The sequence below is a fragment of the Arctopsyche grandis genome, chromosome 13, assembly GCF_051622035.1.
Source record: "Arctopsyche grandis isolate Sample6627 chromosome 13, ASM5162203v2, whole genome shotgun sequence".
In the NCBI taxonomy this organism is placed as follows: Eukaryota; Metazoa; Arthropoda; class Insecta; order Trichoptera; family Hydropsychidae; genus Arctopsyche; species Arctopsyche grandis.
In genome coordinates this window covers 27067882-27094006 of record NC_135367.1, presented here as the reverse complement: position 1 = coordinate 27094006, position 26125 = coordinate 27067882, and the positions used below count along the sequence as shown (strand labels likewise).

General features: G+C 35.3%; 2 protein-coding genes across 2 annotated transcripts; both read right to left on the bottom strand.

Moving 5' to 3' along the window:
• Window positions 1-84: 84 nt before the first annotated feature.
• Window positions 85-14467, bottom strand: LOC143921690 (ATP-binding cassette sub-family C member 4-like). The gene is made up of 26 exons (XM_077445042.1): window positions 14259-14467; window positions 14053-14183; window positions 13865-13920; window positions 13623-13679; window positions 12588-12673; window positions 12147-12348; window positions 11538-11763; window positions 10782-10879; window positions 9028-9225; window positions 8732-8954; window positions 8477-8643; window positions 8242-8406; window positions 7066-7203; window positions 6648-6815; window positions 6354-6578; window positions 5192-5385; window positions 4809-5122; window positions 4155-4385; window positions 3907-4013; window positions 1878-2001; window positions 1627-1797; window positions 1251-1381; window positions 1059-1181; window positions 859-981; window positions 515-675; window positions 85-432 (listed from the first exon to the last, which is right to left on the bottom strand). Exons 1-26 carry the CDS (start codon window positions 14465-14467, stop codon window positions 105-107), a joined length of 4356 nt encoding a protein of 1451 aa, XP_077301168.1. The 3' UTR covers window positions 85-104.
• A 2291-nt stretch (window positions 14468-16758) lies between these two features.
• Window positions 16759-24229, bottom strand: HPS1 (Hermansky-Pudlak syndrome 1 protein). Its single transcript, XM_077444712.1, has 10 exons — window positions 24042-24229; window positions 23796-23957; window positions 23592-23704; window positions 23275-23511; window positions 23056-23204; window positions 22284-22531; window positions 21913-22226; window positions 20911-21064; window positions 20597-20796; window positions 16759-18770 (listed from the first exon to the last, which is right to left on the bottom strand). Exons 1-10 carry the CDS (start codon window positions 24162-24164, stop codon window positions 18602-18604), a joined length of 1869 nt encoding a protein of 622 aa, XP_077300838.1. The 5' UTR covers window positions 24165-24229; the 3' UTR covers window positions 16759-18601.
• Between the last annotated feature and the right edge of the window lie 1896 nt (window positions 24230-26125).

Here is a 26125-nt window from a genome sequence, read left to right as displayed (position 1 = left end):
GATTTGTATAAATTAAATCTTATGATCGATGTGTTCAAACTCATTAGAATTAGAATGTAACATAAAAATAAATTAAGTATATTTAAAAAAATATGTAAAACGATTTATTCCACAACTTCAGACACATCTTCCAATAAATCATCAGGTGCATCTTCAACGTGTACTGTCACTTTTTCTCTACAATCATAAGTTTCCTTTGCAATGTTTAATAGATTGTCAAACATTTTGGACCCAGTCTGTTGAACTATTTTATAAAAATAGCTATTTTCATTCCTCAATAAAGTATAAGGATGATCAAATTCAACAGCTTGTCCATTATCAATAACGAGAACACTGTTTGAATCAATTATCGTGTTAAGTCTGTGTGCTATAGTTAATACAGTACTGTCTGCAAACTTTGTTCTGATTGTTTTTTGAATGAAGGAATCGGTCCTGAAAATTAAGACATCTAAACTAAAGACCTGTCTTAATAAAATTAAAACTTGTATTTGAAATATAGTAAACGAGGACAAACTCTGGATCGACGTTCGCCGTAGCTTCATCCATGACTAGTATTTTGTTGTTTCCGAGCATTGCTCGTGCTAAACAAACCAATTGCTTCTGACCAACGCTTAGATTGCTTCCGTCTTCAGTTAATTTAAAGTCTAGTGTTGGAATTTTACCTTTAAGCCCTACCTGTAATAATAACATATGTATATACTAAGGCATTCAACATAGGTTAAACCGTTTAGTCTTCTTTTACATAACTAAAAACCGATGGCAATTACTTTGACTACCACTCGATTACTTATTTTGTATACTGCTTTCAGTGCCTGTCCACTCTTCTTACACATTTCAAAATTTAATAGTAATACTCACATCTTCTATGGCCGTCCAAATGGCTTCATCATCATGTTTATCGTTCGGGTCTAAATTATATCTTATAGTGTTTGAGAAAAGTATGGGATTTTGAGGTATTATTGATATGTTAGAGCGAACGTTCTGAAAAAATTACAATTTATATATGTAAAAGAATAATATATATTAGCTTATAAGGTAAGATAAAGTTGTATGCACACTTCTAAAGAAACATCTTTGGTATCAACTCCGTCTATTTCGATTTTGCCTTCGATTTCAGCTAGTCGAAATAGTGCTGCTATGAGAGATGACTTTCCAGCACCTGTACGGCCTACTATTCCTACCTGAAATGTTATTTTATTATTCCATTTTCAGAAAATGCACTTGCAATTATAAAGTTGATTCATACATACTTTGAATCCACTCTCTATAGCGAAGTTGATGTTTTTTAAAACTGGGTCACTAGCTTCAGAGTATCTCAAACAAACATTTTTGAATTCTATACTTCCACTTGTGGGCCAATTTTCCACGCTTTTATTCATACCTTTTGAAAACGATGACAAGTATTAAACATATTAAACGTTTCGATCTTTCATTATGAATATAATCTGAAGTAAATGGAGGCAGACATCAAATAAAGTTTGAAAGGAAATCTTTTGATCAATTTAATAAAAAAGTGCTCGAATGCTACCCAATATGTAAAAACATGGTAATTTCAATAGATATTAATGAACTAATGAAACTTTGTGTAATGTAATATTTCATATTCTCCAAATGAGTGATGTTTACCAATTCGGTTGGTGTCTTCTTCCTCTTCCAAATTCGAATATTGAAGAACTCGTTCGACGCTGGTCATCTGTACGAATGTTTCAGTTAACAAATGCATCCCAAATTGCAGCATTCCCAAAAGTACCAATGTTTGGGAGATGGCGAGGCCAACGTTGCTAGAAGTTGCGTTATCTTGAAAATTAAATAAACAAAAATTTCAATATTTAATTTTCATTGAATAGAACTTAATAATCAAAAAAAATATCTGGCACCATCATCGGAATAAACAAACACAAAGCAAATGCATGTCAAGAAGACAAGACATATTATATCCAGCCAATATCCAATTGTAGCATTGAACACTATGTAGCTGTTGAATGCTGTTGTATGGATGTCCTAAAAACATAAATGATATTTTTGGTTAAAATTAAAGGATAGGTTAGGTTAGTGAAGCGCTTCTACGCAAATATGTAAGATATAATTTTGAATTATTTCTCGTATCAAGTTCTTGAACACAATCCTAACAACACAGAGTAAGAATCTTTTCGATCCATTGAGCTGAAGATCTTCTCTGTCCCTCCACATTTTCATTCACCATAACCTCTCCACGTTATTGCCTCCATTTTGAATACCATGTATATAATATCACTATTCTGTGTGTCTGTCTGAGATAACGCCGTACTATAATAGTCGTTTCGATTGAACATACTATGTATATCACAACTAAGCCACTGCCAAAAAGTATACGAATATAATAACAAAAGAAAAAAAACTTCTACATATACTGTTTTTTACCAATGCACATACTGGTATTTGGCCTCAAAGTCTGGCCAAAAATCAAAAATTCAAGTTTTCACAAATTGAGTTTATGTTGGGGTCCCAAAATGGATAGATAAATATGTCGTTACACTTTAGAGTCTTTACCTGGGTTAAGCTCACTAGCCAAATGTAGTCGCAGTCGAATTGTCATTTGTGTGATACGCTTGTTTTTCTTCGTGGCATGTTGTTGTTAAACAACTTTCCTTGTGATTATTTTTATGCTAAAAGTGCTTTTGGTGGAAAAAATTAGTAAAGGCCTTAAAGAACAATATATGTAAACTAGATTGAACTAAGTTTCATTACTTTTAAAATTGTATTTTACATGTTTCGACCTGTCAACAAACCCTACTATTTTCAATTAGGTTTTCTTTACTTGTTTGTACAAATTAACGTTTCTAAACGTGTTGTGCTTATTTTAGCCGATTCAAATTTATGTGATATGAAACTCTAGGATCTCTACTTTTATTCTAGTAAAACAAAGTTTGCACGAATTTGCACTTTGAGAAAATAATCAATAATAATTAAGCGTATTTTGCAATTCCAATTTTCTACTTATTTTCATTCTTTATTTATATTCCAGTTTCTGAGGATTCTCTCATTTTAATGACTCGAAAGAATCTACATGATATAATAAGAGGAAGTACCGAAAGGCTTTTTATTCAAAAATTGAGAAGAAAAAAAACTAGTAACTGTTATAAAAATATCCTCCTGTGAAACTTGAGGAATTTCCAAATATTATCAACAATTTTAAGATTGTTTAAAATTGTAAAAAAACTCGCATGCGATAGTACAGAAAGCTGTTTTCTGGTAAAAAACGTAAAAAAATACTTTTCGCTGGGTTTTTAGACCAAATACCACTGTACCTACCTACCTACATACATATAAACAATATAAAACACCAAAAGAAAAATTAATTGATTAATTAAATTTTCAATAGATGGCGCTAAATGCTCTGAGACTATTGCCCTAGAGAAAACATTGGTAGCAAACAGTATATATAGAAGTTTTTTCTTGTTCTGATATTATGTTCGTATTATGTTTTAACTGTGATATACATACATATGTCGAATCAAAACGACTATTTTAGTACGGCGAGCGTTATCGCAGGCACACACACATACATAATAGCCCTATTATATATTGTAAGATATTCGTTGCACGTGGACAATTTTGGACCAATATTACAAATAGCCAATATATTTTGGCAACATACGAAGAAACGGTAATTGGACTATTCGTCACATTGGGGTGGTCACAAAGACAATTTTTGCCATGAAAATCACAAATACACAATATTTGGCACTCAAGTTCTCGTTACTATGATAGTTATCGTTAGTATGATGGACTTTTCGGCTGCCAGATGTTCCGTTATAGATTTTAGTGACTTTGTGACGAGTAATTTGTGACCAGTAATCACCGAACCGAAGAAACAAATGTCTTTTAATACAATGAAATAGAGTTTTTAATAAATTATACACATACCTGTCTAGAATCGAATTCCTTTACTAATTTATATTGAGATCTTGAAGCTCTAATGGTAACAATTCCGTTCAACGACGACGTGACATGTGCAAAAACAGGACTGCGAGCTGTAAATCACTTCATGTTTTTATAAAAATACAGATTTTAAACTTCATTTCATATACTGAAACACTATGCAAATATCTGGAAAAATCAGAGGCATTAAATTCCATAGTGTTTTTGTACATGCTTTTGAATGAAGGACTCACTTGTTGTTTCTAATACTTTAATGTTTTGAGCGGTCGCGAAATATACACCCAAGGCCAGTCTGAACAAGATCAGTATTACAATTGCTGGTACCAATAGCCATAGATTAGTAACAATGACCAAAACTAAAATACCGATGAATACTAGAGTAATTTGCAATGCTTGTATTGTTACTTGCGGTATGCTTTCATCTATGGTGCCGATGTCTTTTGAAAAACGATTGAGAATTCTGCCTGAAAACAGTTGAAATTCAAAACTATTGTAAACAAAACATCATAGCTATTCAATCTTAGAGCACAGTGGTGATAAATTCTATACGAATTATAAATAAGGTTTTGTTCCGACTTTCATATTTAGTCAATTTTCTAAAGAATGATACATTATCAGGTTTATAAGTTTTAAATTTAATTTTAAATCATGCATGAATTTAAAACTAAAACTGAAATAGAGTTAACTGAACAACAATTAGATATCAGTTTTATGTATATCCAGTACACCTGATTTATTGTAATATTTAAAACACTGCTCTGATCATTGGGTCTTGCCGACATATCACCATTGTGCTAGGACACAATATTAAGCAATAATAATAAAAACCCAATGATTGGGTCTTTTGACATAATAAAGGTTTATAAAAGTAAAACAAAACAGTTCACCTGAAGAGTTGTCATTGAAAAATTTCATTTTAGTTCTCAAAATCTTATGGAACATGTCGTCGTGGAGCCCTTTAGACGAATTAACACACATTTTGAAAAACATCAACGAACGTGCAAGGACCAATACCACACAGGCAATTAAAATGATTCCGTATATGTAAAGATATTCCACTGAATTCAACGGTCCATAGTCCTCCCAGATATCCAAATAGCTGGAGTTTGCTCCAGCAGAATCATTTCGTTGATTAATTTCAAAATATGAATAAAACGAAACGAAATTCGACTTCGTTGAATTGTGAACGTGCTGACTCGACCTGAAATCAAAAGAAATAAAATAATCGGCGAACACTTGCTTATCACACGAACATAACAAGATTCCGTACCAGAAAGACACCCAGAAATCGCACATGACGGTGGCAATTTGTCCGAGAATCATAATAATGCCCGTGAAGACAATCATGTGGTTGCATCTTCCAGCTTTCCAATATTGTAAAAACACACGAATAATGGTCTCACCAGTTTTTGTCTCTTCGATTACTTCGTTTTGATTTTCATTCGGGTCCATATCTACGAGAATCTGTAGTGAAAAAATCTTAGATTAATTGAAATGCACGCTGCGTCGCTCCAGTATCCATTTGGCTAATATCTAATTGGTATTTTGATGGGTGAAAATAATGAAATGACGATGTGGTGTGTTTAATGCGGTGTGTTTAATGCACGATATTTAATATGACGTTTGGGAAGGAAGTAAAGTGGTAGCCATCAACATGGTCGAATCGGTCCCAACTCATTAATAGAGATCTGTGGTTGCATTTATGTTTATCACCGAGAGGTTACTGGGTTCGATCCCGTGCTAATATTTAATAGTGCTAGTGAGACTTGGATATTTGTGACTAAGTCGATCGTTTCCTATTAAGGTCTGACCGCACTATACGGCCGTCGACTGCTGCAGTACGACACAACACGGCAAAGTTGATACAAAAGGCAACTCTGTCGCGTGACGCGTAGTGCGTTATATCTAGTCACCGGAGCCTGAGGGGGCCGTGTATTGTTCAAAGGTTGTAAATGCATTGTTAAAGGTTTGCCGAACAATGGATAGCACTGTGACTATCCTACCTCTAGTTATATCTCATACAATTTCATACAAACAATATTTGGCCGCACGCTGCCGTCCGTGTCGCAGACGCATAGTGCGGTCAGACCTTTAGAGTTTGTCAATTTATTTGATTTCATTGTTGAAACGGTTCCTCCATCAAATTGGCAAAACTCATCCTACTCGCTGTCACAAATATCTGAATTTGATTTATGTACAATGTGTAAAAATTTATGTACAAGTCTAAATCCATAGATGCTGCAATGTTTGTAATTAATTGTCTAGGTAGGCGCATTGGGGTTTACCTGTTAGGCCTTCCTGGTATATATCTATGTAAAAATAAAATAAACTCTTGGGATGGCGACCCAAAATCAATCAAGTCGTAGAACCCCTACAGTATAATATCTGGTGCTCTAACGATACGTTTTTGTGTGATAATATTATTGAAATACTGGTAAATGATTCGAAATAGTACTACAAATGTTAGTAAAACAAAGTAAAAATTTACATACAGTACTTCTCCTTTTTCTCAGACTTCTTCTTTCTACTGGATGTTTAGCATCAATGATTATCGTTTGTTCCTCAACCTCTTCTTCATCAAAAGTAGCCAAAACATTGCTGAAACTTTTATCGGATGACTTTAATTCTTCATAAGTTCCCATGCTACTTATTTTACCCTTTAATATTAAAAAAAAATCAATTATACTGAATAAATCAGATATTTTACACATTTTAGTTTTACATACATTTTCAAGCACTATAATACAGTCAGCATTTTCAAGAAATTGCAACTGGTGTGTAACTAATATTCTGGTTTTGTTCTCCAAATAGCCACTAATACATTTTTGGAAAATGTGTGCACCAACGTCAGAATCAACTGCTGATAGCGGATCATCCAATAAATATATGTCAGCCTGTATAAATAACCAAATATGAAATCTTTACTAATAACATTCATGGTAAGATTGCAACATGTATCTATGTACATAGGTCAGATACTCAGATTGGACTGTGAGTTAGCAGATACCCAAAAGTATCTATGTATGTAAGTCCTTCCAAATTATGCACAATTGCATACAACTTAGCTCCAAGTCTTCAAACTGACACACATCACAATCTTCCAAATAGACAAGTGCTATTTTTAAACGAATATCTTATCCTTACCTCTTTGTAGAGTGTTCTTGCAAGACTGATTCTTGCTTTTTGTCCACCTGAAAGCGATATGCCTCTTTCTCCAACAAGAGTTTTATCTCCGTGAGGAAACTGCTTAAAATCATCTGATAAAGCGCATATTCTCACTACCTTTAAAAGGCAAAAAAGGCATTAAAAAAATGGATACTCAAAACTTGAAACATTATGTATAGTATACTAGTATTGTGCCCGTTGATTTCAACGGGTGGTTTCGGTAAGGAATTAATAAAATAAAGCTATATGTTTGATATAAATAGAATGTAAGGTAATTTATAAGCACGCGCACGTATTAATAGTAAAATTTTGAGTGCGTGCATTACACGCTCGCCGATCCAACCCGTTCACCGGTTCAAAATGATACATTTATATGTGTGTGTGTCTTCGTGGATGTGGATGTGTGTACGCTCCCGTGTAGAGCATCTGACGCTATCGTCACCCGTTCCGAGTCAGGTGCTCAATATCAGGAGCACATATCAGACGCTCCACATCCCCCCAATTCCCTACTACCCCTCTTCCCCGCGTCTCTTCGACACGATCGGTCGTCACAACACATCCATACATAACGTATACTCCTGGTATTCTAAAATTGGTAAAAGCCGGATTCTCGACAGGGTGGACCATCTAGGCTCGGAAGCGAGGCTCGGTCAACCCACTCCTTCCTGTGATTGGCTACTCTTTGCGATGCCAATAGTATTGCCGTGCCCTGAATTAACTCGACTTTTACCTGATGAAATACCCCGACACATACTGCCTGGTTCGCATATAATTTCGGACGGTTGAGCAGCGTACGAGAATTCCGACATTTACCCTAAAATTTGTTTTTTTGAAATCTCCATACTTGTCGATGCACTCGCACATACCCACAAACATACATCGCGTCCGTTTTGACTAGGCTATTCTATGTATGTTTCACTTCGCGAATGATTCAGGCAATATTCCTACATTCTTCAAATCGGTTTGAAACTTTGCCCTTTTGCGCGGTTTGGTCACCGAAAGAAATTTAAACAGATCTGAGATTGCGAAAATTTTGAAGACGTTGACGTTTTTTTAGCTAGTAGCCTTATATGTTTGACTTTCCGCCACCCACTCGTTTTGTCAGATTTTAATTATAATATATGTGGTTATTTACTTTAACTTAAAAAAACTTACTGATTTATATTTTTCAGAATTAAACGCCTGTCCGAATAAAATGTTATTTCTAACAGTGTCAATAAATAGCCAAGGATCTTGACTGGCATAAGACAAGCTTCCATTTATTTGTACTGAACCGCTTAAAATTGGAATTTCTTTTAGAAGTAACTGAAGCAAGGAACTCTAAAAAAACATACAAAGAACATTTTAATTTAAATTCAATAAAAAATATAAACTTGTAAATTCGTAATACTTTTCCAACTCCAACAGCTCCAACAATTGCATACAATTTCCCCTTTTTTACTGAAAAAGTTATGTCAGACAATGTATTGTGTTCTTTAGTCCAAGCAGCTGTCAAATTTTTGATTTCAATAGAATTGCTAACTTCACTTTCAGATAAAACGTCTGATGCATCAAAAGCTATAGATAAAATATGATACGTATTACTTTTTTATTACACTTTAAAATATGAAAAACTTATATTTTATGAGTATTTTCAAAACAGAACCTCTATTGATATGTGCATTCTTTTCTTGCATCTGTTTTTCATCGAATACATCAATTTCATTGTTGACTATATAATTAGTTTGGTCACAAAATTCATCAAGCATCAAAAAATCTTCAATACGCCTAATCGTTATCAAGCATTCAGCAGCTTGAGCAACAGCCGCTGGAAAATGAAAAGCGAGCTCTTCCTGAATTTTATTGAAAAATTGGGCTAGAGAGAACACCTGAAAGATATCAACGACAATTATTTAATAAAATAACATATGTAAATCATCAAATGATTGAATATTGACTTACGGTTGATGCGGTTATAGTGTAACCCATGAGCGTATATGCAAGTAATGTGTTGAACAGCGATGATCTTTCAGTGAAAATCATCTCACTGATGGCAATCCCGCGTATGTATGCAGTCTTTTTGACAGCAGACATTTCAGTTTCGCGGGCACGGGCAATTGCCTTTTCAAATGGCTGCTCCCAGGCGTACATTTTGATAACCTGTCATGTAATTCAAATGTTAGAAAAATCACCGATAATAGTTGTTGGTCGGGGTATAGTTATTGGCCACACGAACTAAAACCAATTGACGGCAAAATCTTTTTTATATTTATTTTATATCAATTATTCATGCACACTCGCTAATAGATTGCTCCAAAGTGACTAGTTTGCTAATCAGTTTAAGAACAGAAGAAAAAATACATGACATTTAACATTCTTACAATAAATAAAAATATAGCAACCAAGTCAACAGTTAACAATTAAAATTGTTAACTATTAACTGCTCTAGTTGGTCGTGACCCCCGTAACCGAGGAAGCGGTGCAGTGAATGAAAACAGATATGACAAATGTCAATGGCATCCAGTGAATTCAAGAAACGGAGGCCTCGAGGTATGGGAGAATTAAGATATGCCATAGTTCTTGCCTGAGGAATATGAAATAAGGGACGATGGCGGGTCCAGATCAAACTCTCCGAAACATCAAGGCCAATCTTCATCAGAATAGACTAGCATGAGATAAAACCTCTAAATATAGAAAAAAAGAACTTGATGAAGGCAGCATTCCTCCTGTGTTCAAAAGAAGTGTAGCCGACCATACCCGAGACAGATCTTGAAGGAAAATAGTATGGGTAAATCCCATTTTGCTCTTTTTAAAGAAGGCGGAGAAAGCGTCTTTGGATAAGTTCAAGTTTAATAGATTGAGTTTTGGCTGAAGGACTCCAGATCACAGAGGCGTACTCCATGATACTTCTCACCAGAGCATTGTACAACAGCCTCAGAACAGTGGGATTGTGGAAATATCGGGAATTGCGAAAACCCCTAGTATCCTTGAAGCTGAGCAACACACAGAATCAATGTGATTGGAGAACCTTAGGTCACTCTGAAAAGCAACCCCAAGATCAACAGTAGATTCAACCCAGTTCAATTCAGAATCACCAGCAAGATAAGAAAAGGCACGATCAGGGATAGATCTAGATCTAGAGCAACACATTACTTTACATTTGGAGACATTAAGAGGCAAACGGTTAGTTAACGATCAAGCAATGAAGAGCATTTAAATTCTCTTGTAAAAGCTCGCAAGAACGTTCAGAATCTATACTCAAATAGAGCTTTAAATCATCCGCATGTAGTGAAAAACGACAATTGACCAAGTGCCTACCAATATCATTAACAAATAAATTAAAGAGCAAGAGTTCAAGGTTAGAGCCTTGGGGAACTTCGGAGACAACAACATAGATACGGGAACGAGAGGTACTAAAGACGACAAACGATAGATATGATTTGAAAAACTGCACCTATCTGCCAAGAAAGCCATACTCGGACATTTTCTTCAATAATATGAAATGATTTAGCTTATCAAAGGTATTCTGGAAATCAGTATAAATTACATGGACAGAGTTATGGTGGATCAAGGAACGGTGAGCATAATTAGTAAAATCGAACAAATTCGTGACAGTTGTTCCTCAAGCACATCTTACAAAAGATTCTTATTAACATTAAAATCTATGAATAGGCCAAGAACTATACCACGCACAATAAATATAGTGTTTTCCGTACCTGAATACCTCGAATTATTTCATGCATCAAACGAACCCGTTCGTCAGTCCTTACTGCAATCTTCAAACGTAGCTTTGTGAAAAATTTGCCAAGAATTACTGAAAAATATATACATACATATAATCATGTTTGTTGGGTTCTCTGTACTGAGGTTTAAGTAGAGAGTACCGAACTTATTGCATATGTTTGCTTGGTTATTGTACCAGACTGATAATGAAATGGTTAAAGTCTTAAAATTCATTAATAAAACGCAAGCTAGGAAGTGGTACTGACCAAGTATAAGGGAGAAAACGCACTGAGTGGTATGGGACGACATTTGTCACCTAGGTTTCCCGCTGTGACCGTAAACAGTGGGTGTTCCCCAAACCGAATCCGGGTTTACTTGCACGTGCAGAGTGCATATTTTTGAGGGGTCGCACATGTATGCATATCCATATACAACCGACAAGTTTCTCCTACATTTCTTCAAATATGGGATTCACCGATATCGATCACTGTCAACCAAGGATAAATATCACCGAAAATACTCCAGGGAGTGATTTTTGGGACTGTGTTCCGTGTATATGGGCTAGAGGTGCTTTAAAAGTATCTAAAAAAGCACATACCACTCAGTGTGTTCGCCTTAATGGTATAGATTTTTTTGAGATCTTGCTTTGGTAGAGCAGTTATGAAGCCGAAACTATAATATGTAGTATTCAGATCCGACCGCTAAGCTTAGAGATATTGATTTTTATATTATATGTATTTGAAAATTACATTGTAGAGGTAAAGTTTGCATGAGCACTGTCACTACTCCAATGACTGCAGCTATGTTGACTTGCACGTAGATCAAATAGCACATGAGCGAAATCTGGAAGGGCATAATCCACAGGTGATGGAGACTGACGAGTACTAAATCGAATCGATTGACATCATTCGACATGATATTCACTAACTGTCCAGCTGTAGTTTGATTGAGCGCTGAAGAGCTTAAACGCAACATCTGAAAGTTATGATCATTAGGATTGTGACCGGAAAAATGCACTCGAGATAGTTGCACTCTCGAGGCATCCAAACTTTCAAATATGCTCAAGGAGAACTAAAACAATAGAATTCCAAAAAATGCATCAAGGGGTATTTGAATGTTATCCGAGGGTGCTAACCTTTTTTTTGTGGAATTCTATTGCAAAAGTACTATTTGAGCGCCTTTGAAAATTAGGTCTTCTCGAAACTGCGCTACTTTTTAGTGCAATTTAGTGCATCTTTCCGGGAACCCATTAGGATATGTTGCGCAACGCGACGCGACACGACACATCACTCTGGCCGTGTCGCATTACGTCGCGCTATTATAATGGTAAAATGATTCCAATATATTCATTAACGTACCTTTCTATAAAGTAAAGAGCAACATGCGATTCTTATTCTCATGCCTCGTTGCAAAGTTCGCCGCGTGGAGTTGAAATTAATGATGACTCCGATTAATGTAAGAATTATTAATCCGGCTGCATAAAAACTGGCTTTTTCAATGGACTTTACGTCAGAATCAAATTCTGACACGAACAATGCTAACATAACGGGTACAAAAGGTCTGAAATTTTGAAAATTTACATATTACTATTCAACGTTTACATACATATTATTCAATCAATGGCGATAGCTTAGGTGTAATAAGTAGTTTATTTCAGTTGACGAGCCACCGTTAATTTATATATTTTTATTTAAGTTTTTAGCTCCACTAACATTTAAAATAAAATGACTGGATGAAAATAGGCCTCTTCTTGAATGGAAACATAATAAGATTAGATCTGTTCTAGATATATAAATTACAAGGCTGTTTTAATTTCGCTAGCTGAAAACGAATGAATTTGACCAGTTATCAGCTGATGGCTCGAATCCGATTTACCTAATGGTTTCTAAGTTGATTATTAGTCACTACCATACTTTCAAGGTAAAATTTGGTATTTTAATAAAAATTATGTAACATATTTTAAATTTAAAAAACCTTTTACTTCAACTGACATGAATTTACATTAAAATAGTCCTCATTTTGTTGAAACAGTATAATATTAACACTTATAATCTTAAAATCTAAATTATGTTTATTTCTTAATACATAGGTACATATGTATATACACGTAAGTTTGTAGCATAAAGTTGAGAAACCATTATTAATTTTCAAAAACAGTGGTTTTTGCCGTGCGTAAATAATTACACCGAGCAGCAAAATAGTTCCTGGAGCGGAAATTAATTAATCCTTACAAAGTTGGACCCATTGAATTCGAATATGACAACAGTTTTGTTCTAGTTTAAGAGATATGAGCGTTTAAAAAAATGTGCGATTAGCGATGAGCACCCCTAGCACTAGAACATTTCATAGTGTAATTTAAAATCATTTACTACCTCAATTAGAACGTTCAGATAAAATGAAAAATATATATAGAGATTGAAAACCAATCGTTATAAACGTGATAAAGAGAAAAATTAGCGAAATTATCTCATAATAATACGAAAAAAAATATTTAAAAACTATATATTTTTTTTTTTTTGAGCAATAAAAATTACAATAAACAGAAAAAAACTTTCGATTATTGATTCCAACACTCCATTTTTGTACAGAAATAATAGATTTTGAATTAAAGACAAAAGCCAAAAATATGTAAAAATTGCACATTTTTTACACGCTCATCTCTTGAATGAGATAAAGTCAAAAAATTTGTTAAGTAAAAATATATATAATATATGAGAGATAATGAGAGCTTATAATGCTAATTTTATAAGATTTAGTGTGAAAAAGATAAAGTTATAGGCGTTTAAACAATTACAATCTGACAAAACGAATGGGGGGCGGAAAGTCAAACAAACAAAGCTACTGGCCATTGGCGGTGAATGAGCTGTCATCGTTTCCAAATTTTTTGGATTCTTAAACGTGTTTATAACGATTATTTTTCACCATTGAAATAGCGAAAGCAATTTAAATGTATATCACAGACCAAACCAAACTGATCGGAATAATTTAGGATATATTGTCAGACCGATAGGCGAAGTAAAACTAAGAGAAAAACCATGTAAAAAATATTGTCGTATTCGAATTTAATGGGTCAAACTTTGTAAAGATTAGTTTCCGCTCCAGTAAGTGAAAAACGTGATTTTTTGTTGCTCACTGTTATTGAAATGTAAATTCAAACGTTCCAGTATAAATTATTACAATTTGCAAACGATTCAATGCAATGCTACGTTGCATTGTTGGTTAAATGGTGACGAATATTGTATTAATAAAAATATACAAACTTGCATGTCATTGATGAAAAAAACAGCAGGAATCCATCAATCATATATCCGAGGATGAAAGTTCTACAGATAACTTTCAATAGTTTGGGCCTCCGACCTTTCTTTTTGGCATTTTCCAACTCTGATATCCAATATCTATAAGAATTCCATTCATTTTAAATGTGTATAAAAACTGATTGATCCATACTAACTTATTCCATACAAACATACTCTTCGATTTCATTTCCGAGCAAATTGGATATATCTGACGTTGTTATGTCTGGAAGATCTTCTGTCGTCAGGTTCTTACTGGTGTCTCGAAAAATCAGGTTACACACCGAAAGGAATAATACCTGAAATAGCGTACTGTTGCACCCATTGTTTTTCACTTTCTTGTTTGGAGATGGATTTTTAACGTTACTGTTGTGATTCGCAGCCATGTTGGAAATGATCGGGTCATCAAAAGCTTACCGTCAAATTTTATGCTTACGATGTTTCTCAAACAAAAGCCAAAAGTTGCAATCATATAATGTTAAAATGAAAATCGAACAATCGACCAATCTACAGTTAAAGTCTGGGGATCAAATTTGGATCTCATGGTCATATTCAAAGTCAGATGTATTCCTTCAAAGATGTTGAGTATTGGTTGATCATCAAAAGAACAATATCCTAGATGTGGGATTGGGGGTAAAAACACTATTTTATTTTTATTTTATTTATTGAAAAATCAACAGGAAACAGAACTATATTTTCATGAATGAAATTGAAAACGTCCAGTCTCTGTTGTCGTCTGGTTTTGTTCAGAACTAAACCTTTTTGGTTTTCTGGCTAATTTTTATTGTGATTAAAATTTTCAACACTATATTTCTCACCGGTCTCCGTGACGAGACAGAATGTTAAATTACAGAAAACGCAAATATCGGAAGGCAAAGATCGAAAATCGAAAGATCTTAAGTCGAAAGATCAAAAAAAAATGGTGCAGGGTAAACGGTTCCTATTTACTTAATTTGCGCGAGCAGGATACAACATGAACAAGAGGAACAGGCTTTTCCTCCCATATTAACGTGCGCGCGCAGAATACGGGAGGAAAAGCATGTTCCTCTTGTTCCTGTTGTATCCTGCTCGCGCAAATTAAATGAGTATGTACCGTTAACCATGCACCATACATGTACATACTACAACGGTACATACTCATTTAATTTGCGCGAGCAGGATACAACAGGAACAAGAGGAACATGCTTTCCCTCCCGTATTCTGCGCGCGCACGTTAATATGGGAGGAAAAGCCTGTTCCTCTTGTTCATGTTGTATCCTGCTCGCGCAAATTAAGTAAATAGGAACCGTTTACCCTGCACCATATTTTTTTGATCTTTCGACTTAAGATCTTTTGATTTTCGATCTTTGCCTTCCGATATTTGTGTTTTCTGTAATTTAACATTCTGTCTCGTCACGTAGACCCATTTCTCACACAACATCTATCACAAGGTAAGATTTTGCACTATTCGCATACACTTAATTTTTTTTTATTAATATGATCTATAAAAATGCTGATAAATTTAAGTTTAAACCGGCCGAACGGCCGAAGTATGTATTGTACGGCGAAGGAGATATGTAGTTGCTCAACTTTGGAGGCGCAGACAGGCTGAACTGAAGCTCACTGGCGGCTGTAGCTTCCTGGCGAAATCATGTTCTCAAAAATTCCTACGGGCTCAACGTTTGGTGCGTAGCTGTAGCTGCGGTGGTTTCTTTGGGCTCGCGATTGTTTATGTTTGTTGTTTAGCCAGCAATATGGCTCAGTGGTTGCGTTTATGTTTAGCACCGAGAGGATACCAGGTTCGATCTCATGCTAATATTTAAAACTGCTGATCAGACTTGGATATTTGTGACTAAGTCAATCGTTTGCCAATTTATCTGATTTCATTGTTGAAACGGTTCCTCTATCTAATTGGCAAAAACCATCCTACCCACTATGTCACAAATATCTGAATTTGATTTATGTACAATATGTAAAAATGTATGTACAAGTCTAAATCCATAGATGTCTCTATGGATTAATTAATTTATTCATTCATTGTTAATTTCGTGTTTTTCAGCCTCTTAAAATACAGCGAGTTATTTAATAAAAAATGCTGCAATGTTTGTAATTGTCTGGGAAGGCGCATTGGGGTTTACCTGTCTATGAAAAATAAAATGAAAATGTAGAGCAAGTCGAATTGTATCTTTGCCCTTGTATGAACATATATTTCGGGCAAGGTCAACATGCAATTGTGACACATGTGTTTTAAGAAATAGATGAGATTGTCGACTTCGATTCGGGATAGTACAAGTTGTGCTATATATGCCTACAGGAATATAGCACAATATCCTATTAAAATATGTATATATTATATATTGCGAGATTTCCGTTAAGCTGGCTAGGGCATGAGCTCAGAATTTCTGAGGAAAGGTTCTCCAATGAAATCAAGTTCTAAAAGTACCGCGAGATTCTGGTCAAAATTTTTGTACTTTATTTATTATATCTGTACAATAGTAACCAGTTGAATAGCTTTGAAATTTTTAATCAAGGCTGTAATAATTTTGACACATTTTTACACAAATATAAAAAGTAGTTAATTTAATTCATATGAACTACGGACAATATTGTATTCAATCGAAAAATACATTTTTTTTGCATAATTTGAACAGATATTTTTATACGATTTTTTTATGTTAAAAAAATAAAACACTATTCATAGGTTTATTCGTATGTGTAATTTATTCCACATATATGTAAATGATTACAGAAATAACTAAAGTGTTGTAATAATAATAAATTGAATACAATTTTAAATTCTATGATATGCTTTAAAACATCTAACAATAATAAATATAATATGAGTAAAATAATACAATTCACCAAAAAAAATTCAAAACGGCACACAAATTGAATTTTTATAATGATTAAATATAAAACGAAAACATAAATATTTACATAACGAAATCAGGTAATTAATAAATATTTATCAGTCTTATACACTATGGAATAAAATCGAATTCAATTTGAATGCAATGAAAAAATTATACATATGTATGTATATAAAAATGTAGCACTCAAATAATAAATTAAATTCTTATATAGGCGTACAACTAAAACCCATTAACTGCATGAACGATTGTTTTGAATAAATTGTTTAAATATTTTTACAATTAATCCTTTGAAAGCTGACCAACGCCGATCGGCGTTTTGCCAACAAGTTCATAGGCCTGAAGAACGCCAATAGGCGTTGTATTTTGAGAATGTACAAAGTAAACAAGAATTTTATCCGCTAAGCCTTTCTAGGTAGCATTGAAAAAAATACATTGAACATGGATCGTATAATCCGTGTCATTCATTTGTCAACGTTTATAAAGACTCGTTTACACTGGAATTTCTGAATTTATAACCATAGCAGAATTACCCGATGGAAATCCCTAACTGCTGAGTATTTTAGATTGTGGCTTGGCATTTAGATTGTGAGCATTATATTTTAACAACTATGAAGAAGATGGAACTAGTTTTGGAAAAATATATTGTTTATTATATATTGTTGCAAGATATATTAGAGAGTCTAAACACACTTTTACAAAACCCGAAATCCTCGTCGGTAGTTATCTAGGGTTTGTTTGGATTACCTACAATTTTTATACCTGCTTTCTATTGGATTTCAAAATAATTCTAGTTTGAAATTTTCAGCGTGGCGGGCTTTCAACAGAAAAGACGTAAGCATTCAAAGAGTTAAAAATCGGTCAGTTAAATACCAACCATTTTCATAAACAAAGGTTGATGTATGGGCTATGGCTGAAAAAGGGTATGTTACGACTGATTGTGAGAAGGGGATGAAAAGGGGTAGAGATGTAATGGTTAGTCGCAGGTGGACCTGTGCTCCGCGCGGTTGGTCGCTAAACCTCCGCACGTTTCAACTTAATAAACAACATGAGGTGTTTGGTCTTCACCTAAACCGTCACATCCCAACCGTGGTCCTGAACAGCGTCATCTGTCAGGATTCTCTACCACATACATACATATGTACATGTTAAATTAATAAATTGTTATCTTTTAACGAAAAATCTTTTTTTCTCTGATATACATATGTTATCGCATATAATTTGAATAGAAGATAATGGTTGTACAAAAAATTGCACTTTACAAAATATGCCAGTCAACAAAATGTCAGCCAACATGATTTATATATAAAATGGAATGTTCTTCTAAGATATTATACATACATTATTTATTAAAAATTCAGATCCTAATAAAATTGTATAGTATTTAGGCATACAAATTGCACCGAATAAAATTGAAATAGTTAAAATAAAAAATATTTTTTGACATTTAAAAATTTGACACATATCATATCACACCACATATCGCTCATTTGCGACAAGCTTCACAACTCAAAATGAGTTATTTTTTAAGAGACACCTTCAAACATTTTGAAATGCTTTAAATTTGTTAGTCATTTTACAATACCGACCAAGTATACTTATGTATAAAAAAGCTTTTTTCCAAATTTTGAGTTGTGACAAAGATCGATATATAAAGTGTATTTAAATAAACTACAGAAGATTTGCAGGATGAGGTGCATTGATATCACAAATAGTAGCGGCCAATCGACGTGCATGAGTCAACGCAGTACCGGCAGGTAGTAGACCGATGTGCACAGCGAAGAGTTCCAGACAACGAATGTTCCTAGAATTGCCAGGGAAACTAGCCTCAGTCAACTTCCTGAAATCGTAAAGCAATACAATCAAGACCCATTACTATTTTATAACATCCCAATATCTTCCAGTTGTAATATATTTTGACTAATTGGAATATATTCCGTCTAACCCACGTAAGTTGATTCATATTGGGAATTACATTCCAACTGTTCAAAATATATAACAACTGAAAATACAGTTCAACTATAATAATTGGTACCAGGTAAGATGGAGAGGTTAAGTTGTCGTGAAAACGTCACTAATAAATTGAGTTGGAAAGTCACATGTTTCCAGAGAAATGTTATAATAATAGAATAATGCTTTAGGCGTCATATTGTTGTCAAGTGAGGAATGTCCACAGACCTTTTCAAATAATTTTAGCATCAGTCGTATTTGATGCTTGGTGCTCGACGTATGTCCGATATAAAAAACTTCTCTATTTGTTTATATTACTCACAAGATGGGCAAGTGCATCGTTAAAAATTGCACGATGCATTCAAAAACACACAATAAACAACATGGGATACATTTTTATAGGTAAAATGATCATTCAAGTAACATATTATTCAATTAACATCGTAGTTTGACAGTTTTTAAAAGTGTCATGGCGATCGTCCGCATTCTACATAAAATTTCAGGGGTGGCACCAGAGAAATGTAAAAATTATTTTTAAATAAATGTAAAAACATTTCTCTTAGTGGCGCCGAATACTCAATTATATAAATAACCGATTATTTAAGTTTAATTAATATAAACATCATTCATTTTATATTATACATATTTTTGTTAAAAATATACATTACACGTTAATTTAAGAGTTCCCAAGGACAGACAAATACAAAAAAGTGGATAAAAATCAGCAGCCAACCGAGAAAAGAAACGGATTGGCCACCAACGCCCATCACCACCATATATTCGAAATTGTAAATAAATCTATATCAAAATAAAACTTTAATTTCTGTAGTGAATATGTGATGAGCCTGATTGTATTCCGTGCGTTGTAGCGTAGTATGGAGACGTACCGCGTATTATTAACACACAGCAATTTATTAGTAAAGGCACTTCTATTATTATAACATTTCTCTGCATTTTTGTTTTGAACACATTCTTAAGGTCTGAACGCACTATGCGACAACCGAATGATCCGACACTTCACAACAGTACGCGACCAAATATTGTTTGTATGAAATTGTATGAGACATAACGCACTGCGCGATAGTCGCATGACGTAGAACGACACCGTGCGTCAAAGTTAACTTTCCGACCAATTTTGACGCAAGGTGTCGTGGAGTAGGGGTTGCCTTGCGACAATTATTCTCCTTCTTCATATCGTGACTTTGAAATAGCATGTAGCCATAATCTTTTGGTTTTTCTCGATTGTTCTTCTCTCTCGCATATCAAAGATATTATAATAGCGTTGGTTTCGTCCATTTTGCTCCGAGGTACCGAACGAATGGTTGACGTAATTTACTACGTAGGTCGCATCGCTGTCGTTCAAGTGCGGTTTACCTAATACTGTCGCACACTGTTGTGTCGGGTCGCATCGTTCGGTTGACGCATAGTGCGGTCAGACCTTTAGAGTAATCGTAATACGATACTCATTTGCTAGATATTCGTAATATCTAGCAAATATTAACGCATTATTGAATTCTAAAGCATTCGTAAAGACATCAGAGCTGTCAGAACTCGGCTGTTATATTACAACTGGCGCACATTGTTGAAAGTATATTTGCGCTTGTAGAGATATAACTTACTAGTTGAATTGTATTCGAATATGAATGACCTAAAACGCCAGTTGGAATATATTATGTACAACTGAATATACACTTCGACTGTAACATATGCACTAACAGATAATAGTCTTCCGGTAACGTATTAGGTGGTGGTAGAGCTCTCAATGCCTGCACAGATAGGGGTCGAGGCTTAAGCGGACCTCCAGACGAGTCCTCGAACCACACCAAATGCGCGTAGTGTAATGCTCCATCCTTCCACATGCTTGACAAGTGACCCTCTTGCAGGTTCGACCTTGACTTTTCCACCATGGCCCATATCTGAAAATATGTACATATATTCAATGGTAGTTGTTCCGTCTCACAGTATATATGTATGTTTAAGGATTAACTGTCGTATGACGAGCAAACTATCAAATATATAATCAGTAGAACCTTCGAAGCTGACAGCATTTCACTGCAATGCGGTAGTGCCGGAGCTGTGAGACGATGATAGCACCGATCTATATGCAGGAAGTGAACCAACCCCGGAAACTCTTCGACGTATCTGCTCATCACCGGAGTTTTATAACAATTTACAGTTAAGGAAACAAATTTATATACAACTAGCTGAACCCGGCATGCGTTGCAATGCCACAATAACGCATGTGATTCCCGTTCTCGAAGTGAATGTTTCAGTTTCAAATTAATACTTAATAATCAAATAAAATTACAGTAATGATAATTTGTTGGAAAAACGCAGGCGGCCAATACATTTGAAATTGTTCAATGCTTTGTTAATTTTACCCTAACAACGCAAGTGGCGACGCGAACACATTTGAAATTATTACGTTGCAATGCCACTCATTCCTGTTTTCCCGATTCCGTTTTTTTTTTTCAGAATGCATCTCAGGCATGCACACAATAACTCATGTAAGTTTCATCGCAATCGGTTGAATGGTATAAGAACGCATACGTGACAGACAGACAAACATTGATTTTTATATATATAGATAACCAGCAGAATAGACTAGTGGTTAGCATTTAATGCTTTGAACAGAGTGGTCACGGGTTCGAATCCCACTGGTTTCTGTTGGCTAGACCTTGAATTTATGACTTCAAGTCGATCGTTTCATATCAAAGTTTGCCAATTTATCTGATTTTCATTGAAACGGTTCCAAAAAATTGGCAACCTCACCAATTTTCTCGCAAAATCTCGAGTTTTCAGCAATCTTGAATTTTACTGAATTGTATAAAATGCTGCAAATTTACAAATTGATATGTATTTACCCAGTATAATACTACATAGTATCAAATGTAAAATATTTCTGACCAGGAAGGTGCATTGGAGTTACCTGTCAAGCCTTCCTAGTATAAATTACAAATAAATATTCAAAAGTACATTTATCATATGTATATGAATTTTAGCCAGAGCAGAGCTATGGCTGATTATAGAAAGGATATGATCCGAGTGTGAAGTTTCCCATCGCTTTCACGCGCAAGAATTGATAGAGCGGTGATAATTTCGTGTGCACTTGCAAAGCTACTGGTTGAATGGCAAGATCTGGAGGAGAGAAACCGCGGCAGGCCAGATGGAAAGCGGTGCGAAGTCCGACGGCTAATGAAGATATGGACGCTTCCAGAGACGCCCACGAGCCGGTGCCTTCGCGCAGAAAGTCTGATAGCCGTTTCTTGATGACGTCCCATTGAGACTGAAGTTTCCGCTGCGGCGACTCCGCCTGATTCTTGCACTTCTTGAGACTATCTATTGCCTAAAATTGGAAACTTGTATAATTTGAATGGTTTATTTCTTTGTAACGTTCGTTTACCTTTTTCATTGCCACATCTAATGGAGAGAATGCCTGCTTCAAAGCGTCTAGGTCTCGCTGGGTTAGCGTTGGAGTGATTGCTGAAAGTGCATGTAGAGCTGTGACGACGTGCTGAGCTGAGTTTCCGTTCATTCCGATGCCCAAGACGAGGGTTATATTGCGAGCCAGTCGGTGCAAATGCAATCCATAGGGTGTGCCACCAATGAGAACGGTCCAGGATAATGTCTGGCCGATGCTTTCACCGTCGTCTTAAATAGAATCATTTTAATATTGTTAGTTAGTGAAAGTAATAAATAATACTAATGACTAAAAATTTACAATGTTGGACATACAGTACAGACAATTTACAATACAGACATTCATTTTTATATACATACATATATAGATAGATGAGAACGATATCGGATACTTATCAGTCAAAATTGTTCACAAATATGTACAATACATGATCTATCGATACTTCATATATGTATGTAGGGTTAGAATTGAACGAAAGGCTGATGTATGGGCTATGGCTGAGAAAGAGTATGTTACGACTGATTGTGAGAAGGGGATGAAAAAGGGCAGAGATATAACGGTTAGTCGCAGTTGGACCTGTGCTCCGCGCGGTCGGTCGCTAAACCTCCGCACGTATCGTCTTTATAAACAACATGACTGAAAACGCACGTTTTTGATCTTCACCTAAACCACCACATCCCAACCGTGGTCCTGAACAGCGTCATCTGTCAGGAATCTCTACCACATATATGTATATAGATAAAGGATTAATTACAAGGTTGTTCCTCATAGTCATCTTCTACAGGACTTGAAGAACGGCTTTCAGAATCACTGGGAGGTTTCCGAGACCATTTATCTTGAGCTCCGACGCTCATCACACCGAAGAACATAGTATCTGCCGGAATTAAGTCTTCTGTTCCCCGTCTAAAATATATAAAATTAGTATTTAAACATAAAACAAAACAGTTTAAACCTTTGCCAATTGAAAACTTACGTCGAATACAATGATAAAAGCTTATTTTTGACATAGATAGCTGCATGTGTCGGTGTTGTGGGTGGTGGTAAGGCATTGATAGCAGCTTTCAAAGCAGCCAAGGTTGCTGTCATTGACTCGGTGCCAGTCGATAGAGATTCTGAAGCACCTACGAGAGCAGCCTGATCTCGGAATATCAAGCGTTGCCAGGAATTTAAAGCCATCAACACTCCGGCTCTTTGCCTTTCTTGTTTTAATCTAAATACAAAATTACCGACGGTGTATATTTGTATGAAAATACTAAGCAGAATATATGTATACAATGTTTAGAAACATACAGTGAAACATCAGGACCGCAGAAGTACTTAACGATGGTGATAAGAGTTCCGAGTGACTTTTGCATCCAACATACGCTGTTTTTGCTGATGTGAACGAATAAATATCCGACATACTACAAATACATTAAAATATGTATATAAGAAGTGTACAAACATTACGATTTAATTATTTTTTAATATAAATATATATGAATGAATTAGTACCTCATCAAAAACTATATTGGTATCATCTCGGCATTGAACCGAAGAATATGAATTGCCAAATTGGCAACTCATTATCCTCTGCGATGTTATGATCGGTGAAAATATTTGAATCACGATATCTGGATTCAGTTCCCCGCTGAAGCCAGCGTCCGTTTCTGAAATCTGAAAAGTTCAGATTTCTTAGATGTTATGTTTTATAATATGAAACAATATATTGTACTTCAGGGCGATGACTATTATTTCTACCTGGTCTGTGGATTTGATCAATCCTTGTCCTCTGGCAAGATGAAGGATGTGCTTCACGAAAAGGTGATCCCATTTCCAAAACACCAGATCGTTGATGTTATTGAATACCAAAAAAGACTTCATTTTGCGCAAAAATTATCAACACTCAATTTGACAGCCGGTACATATTTTAGTAAAATTTGACATTTGATATCGGTGTTGCCAGGCGAAATATTTTTTTTTTACTTGGCTCATTTTAATTTGGAAACGGTTCGGTGATTACTGGTCACAAAATCACTAAAATCTATATAACGGAACATCTGGCAGCCGAAAAGTCCATCATACTAACGAGACCTTGAGTGCCAAATTTTGCGTATTCGCGATTTTAATGGCAAAAATTGTCTTTGTGACCACCACAATGTGACTAATAATCCAATTACCTTTGGGAACAAATGGCCAGTATTTTAATAAATTTCGGTAAGTATATAAATCAGTTTTCGGTCAGTATTTTATAATAAAATGATCAATATTATATTATTAAATCTCAGTATAAATAACAAATGGACAGTATAGAAATCTGACGTACATTCGCCATAACAAATAGCAATGCATGTTGGATGGAAATGTCTATCAAGATCGTATCAACTTTGTGTTGATACCTATCAAAAAGTAATACTGGCCATTCGTCAAAATAAAACTTACTATTTATCATTCATACTGTTGCATAGGGGTGGGTGGAGGATCCAAGTAAATGGCCAAAGTCGTGTCACAGCATTTATTGGTGACTGAGGAGATACACGCACTGCCAGTGCTCCGTCGAAAATGTTTTGATATCGCCTAAGTACCGCCTTATAACGGATAGGTCACTCAGGGCATCTTCGACGTCCGGTTTGTTTACCTATTGTTATGGTCACGTACTAGATGTGCCACGGAAGTTAGTCCCATGCTATCGCTGTGGGTTCTGAGAACTCTACCGGAATGCGACCGAGCTACCGCTACCCCGCTAAGTGCATTCGGGGATATCTCATTGTAAGCCGACTTGTACTTAAGCCTGGAGATAATCCTCGAAACCAATTATAACGGCGGCTCCTTTTAGTATACGCTACAATACTGACCATTTACATTTTAATACTGACCATTTAATAAATACTGACCTTTCATTATTTAAACTCACCACTTGTATACTGAACGGTGGATACTGGCCGATTAATATAAGTACTGAGCTTTCAGATTTAAATACTGACAAAAATAAATACAAGCCTTTTAATTTTGACGACCTTTTTGAGATTTAAGTGAATATTTTAGAATAAAAAAGTAACTATCATTAAATGGATAGATTATAATTGACTTCCCATGGTTTTATATTATATTAAATCAATTCAATCTCAAAAATATAAACATTCCTTGACAATATTGTAACGTGGGAAAACGGGAGAAGAGGAGCCGCCGGTTAAGTGCATTCGGGGGTGAACAATGGAGACCCTTGGATTAGGCCGAACGGCACTTCCCACTAGTTCTCAAAATCCGGACGAGAGCGTAAGACTGCATGTGCTTGAGAGCGTGAGACTGTAAAACTGTATGTACCTAGACGATGGAAAAATAAACGGATCGGGGAAGCTGTAGTGAGCAACGTACCTTACAACTTACACTTGGTACAAGGATTATTCTGGGACGAGCGCTAGTTGCGCGTGGACCTCCTGAATCATTCAATAAATGCTGTGAAGCGACTTTGACCTTTCATTTGTACCCTCAACCCACCTCTACGCAACAATATTAATGGTTATTTGAGGGAAAAATTATAATATTTTTGGGCGTGCAACACTTTTTTCATATGCAGAGAGGAACAATTTTTTGCGGAGCATCCCGTTTTGAGGAAATATGGTCGCCTTACTCGGGGATGTTTATGCGTGCTTGCGTTTTTTTTTATATGTGCAAAAGTATTTAAAAAAGAAACACGTGCCGCGTGCCTCTCAGTGTGTTTTCGTCCTCACACACGTGCACTATCATGCTATCGAGAACTAGAGTGCACGATATTCCGTATTCGGAATTTTTGTGGCAACGAATGTCGTGTGCGCGATTGCAATGTGCGAAATAATCCACTTACC

Coding starts and splice junctions, on each gene's coding strand:
- HPS1 (XM_077444712.1), bottom strand. CDS start 24,164: ATGAAGTCTTTTTTGGTATTCAATAACATCAACGATCTGGTGTTTTGG. Junction 22,227..22,283: donor TAGATGTGGCAATGAAAAAG/GTAAACGAACGT, acceptor TTCCAATTTTAG/GCAATAGATAGTCTCAAGAA. Junction 20,797..20,910: donor AAATGCTGTCAGCTTCGAAG/GTTCTACTGATT, acceptor ACATATTTTCAG/ATATGGGCCATGGTGGAAAA.
- LOC143921690 (XM_077445042.1), bottom strand. CDS start 14,467: ATGGCTGCGAATCACAACAGTAACGTTAAAAATCCATCTCCAAACAAG. Junction 12,674..13,622: donor CGCCAATGGCCAGTAGCTTT/GTTTGTTTGACT, acceptor TAATCAACTTAG/AAACCATTAGGTAAATCGGA. Junction 8,644..8,731: donor GAATGCACATATCAATAGAG/GTTCTGTTTTGA, acceptor TTTTATCTATAG/CTTTTGATGCATCAGACGTT.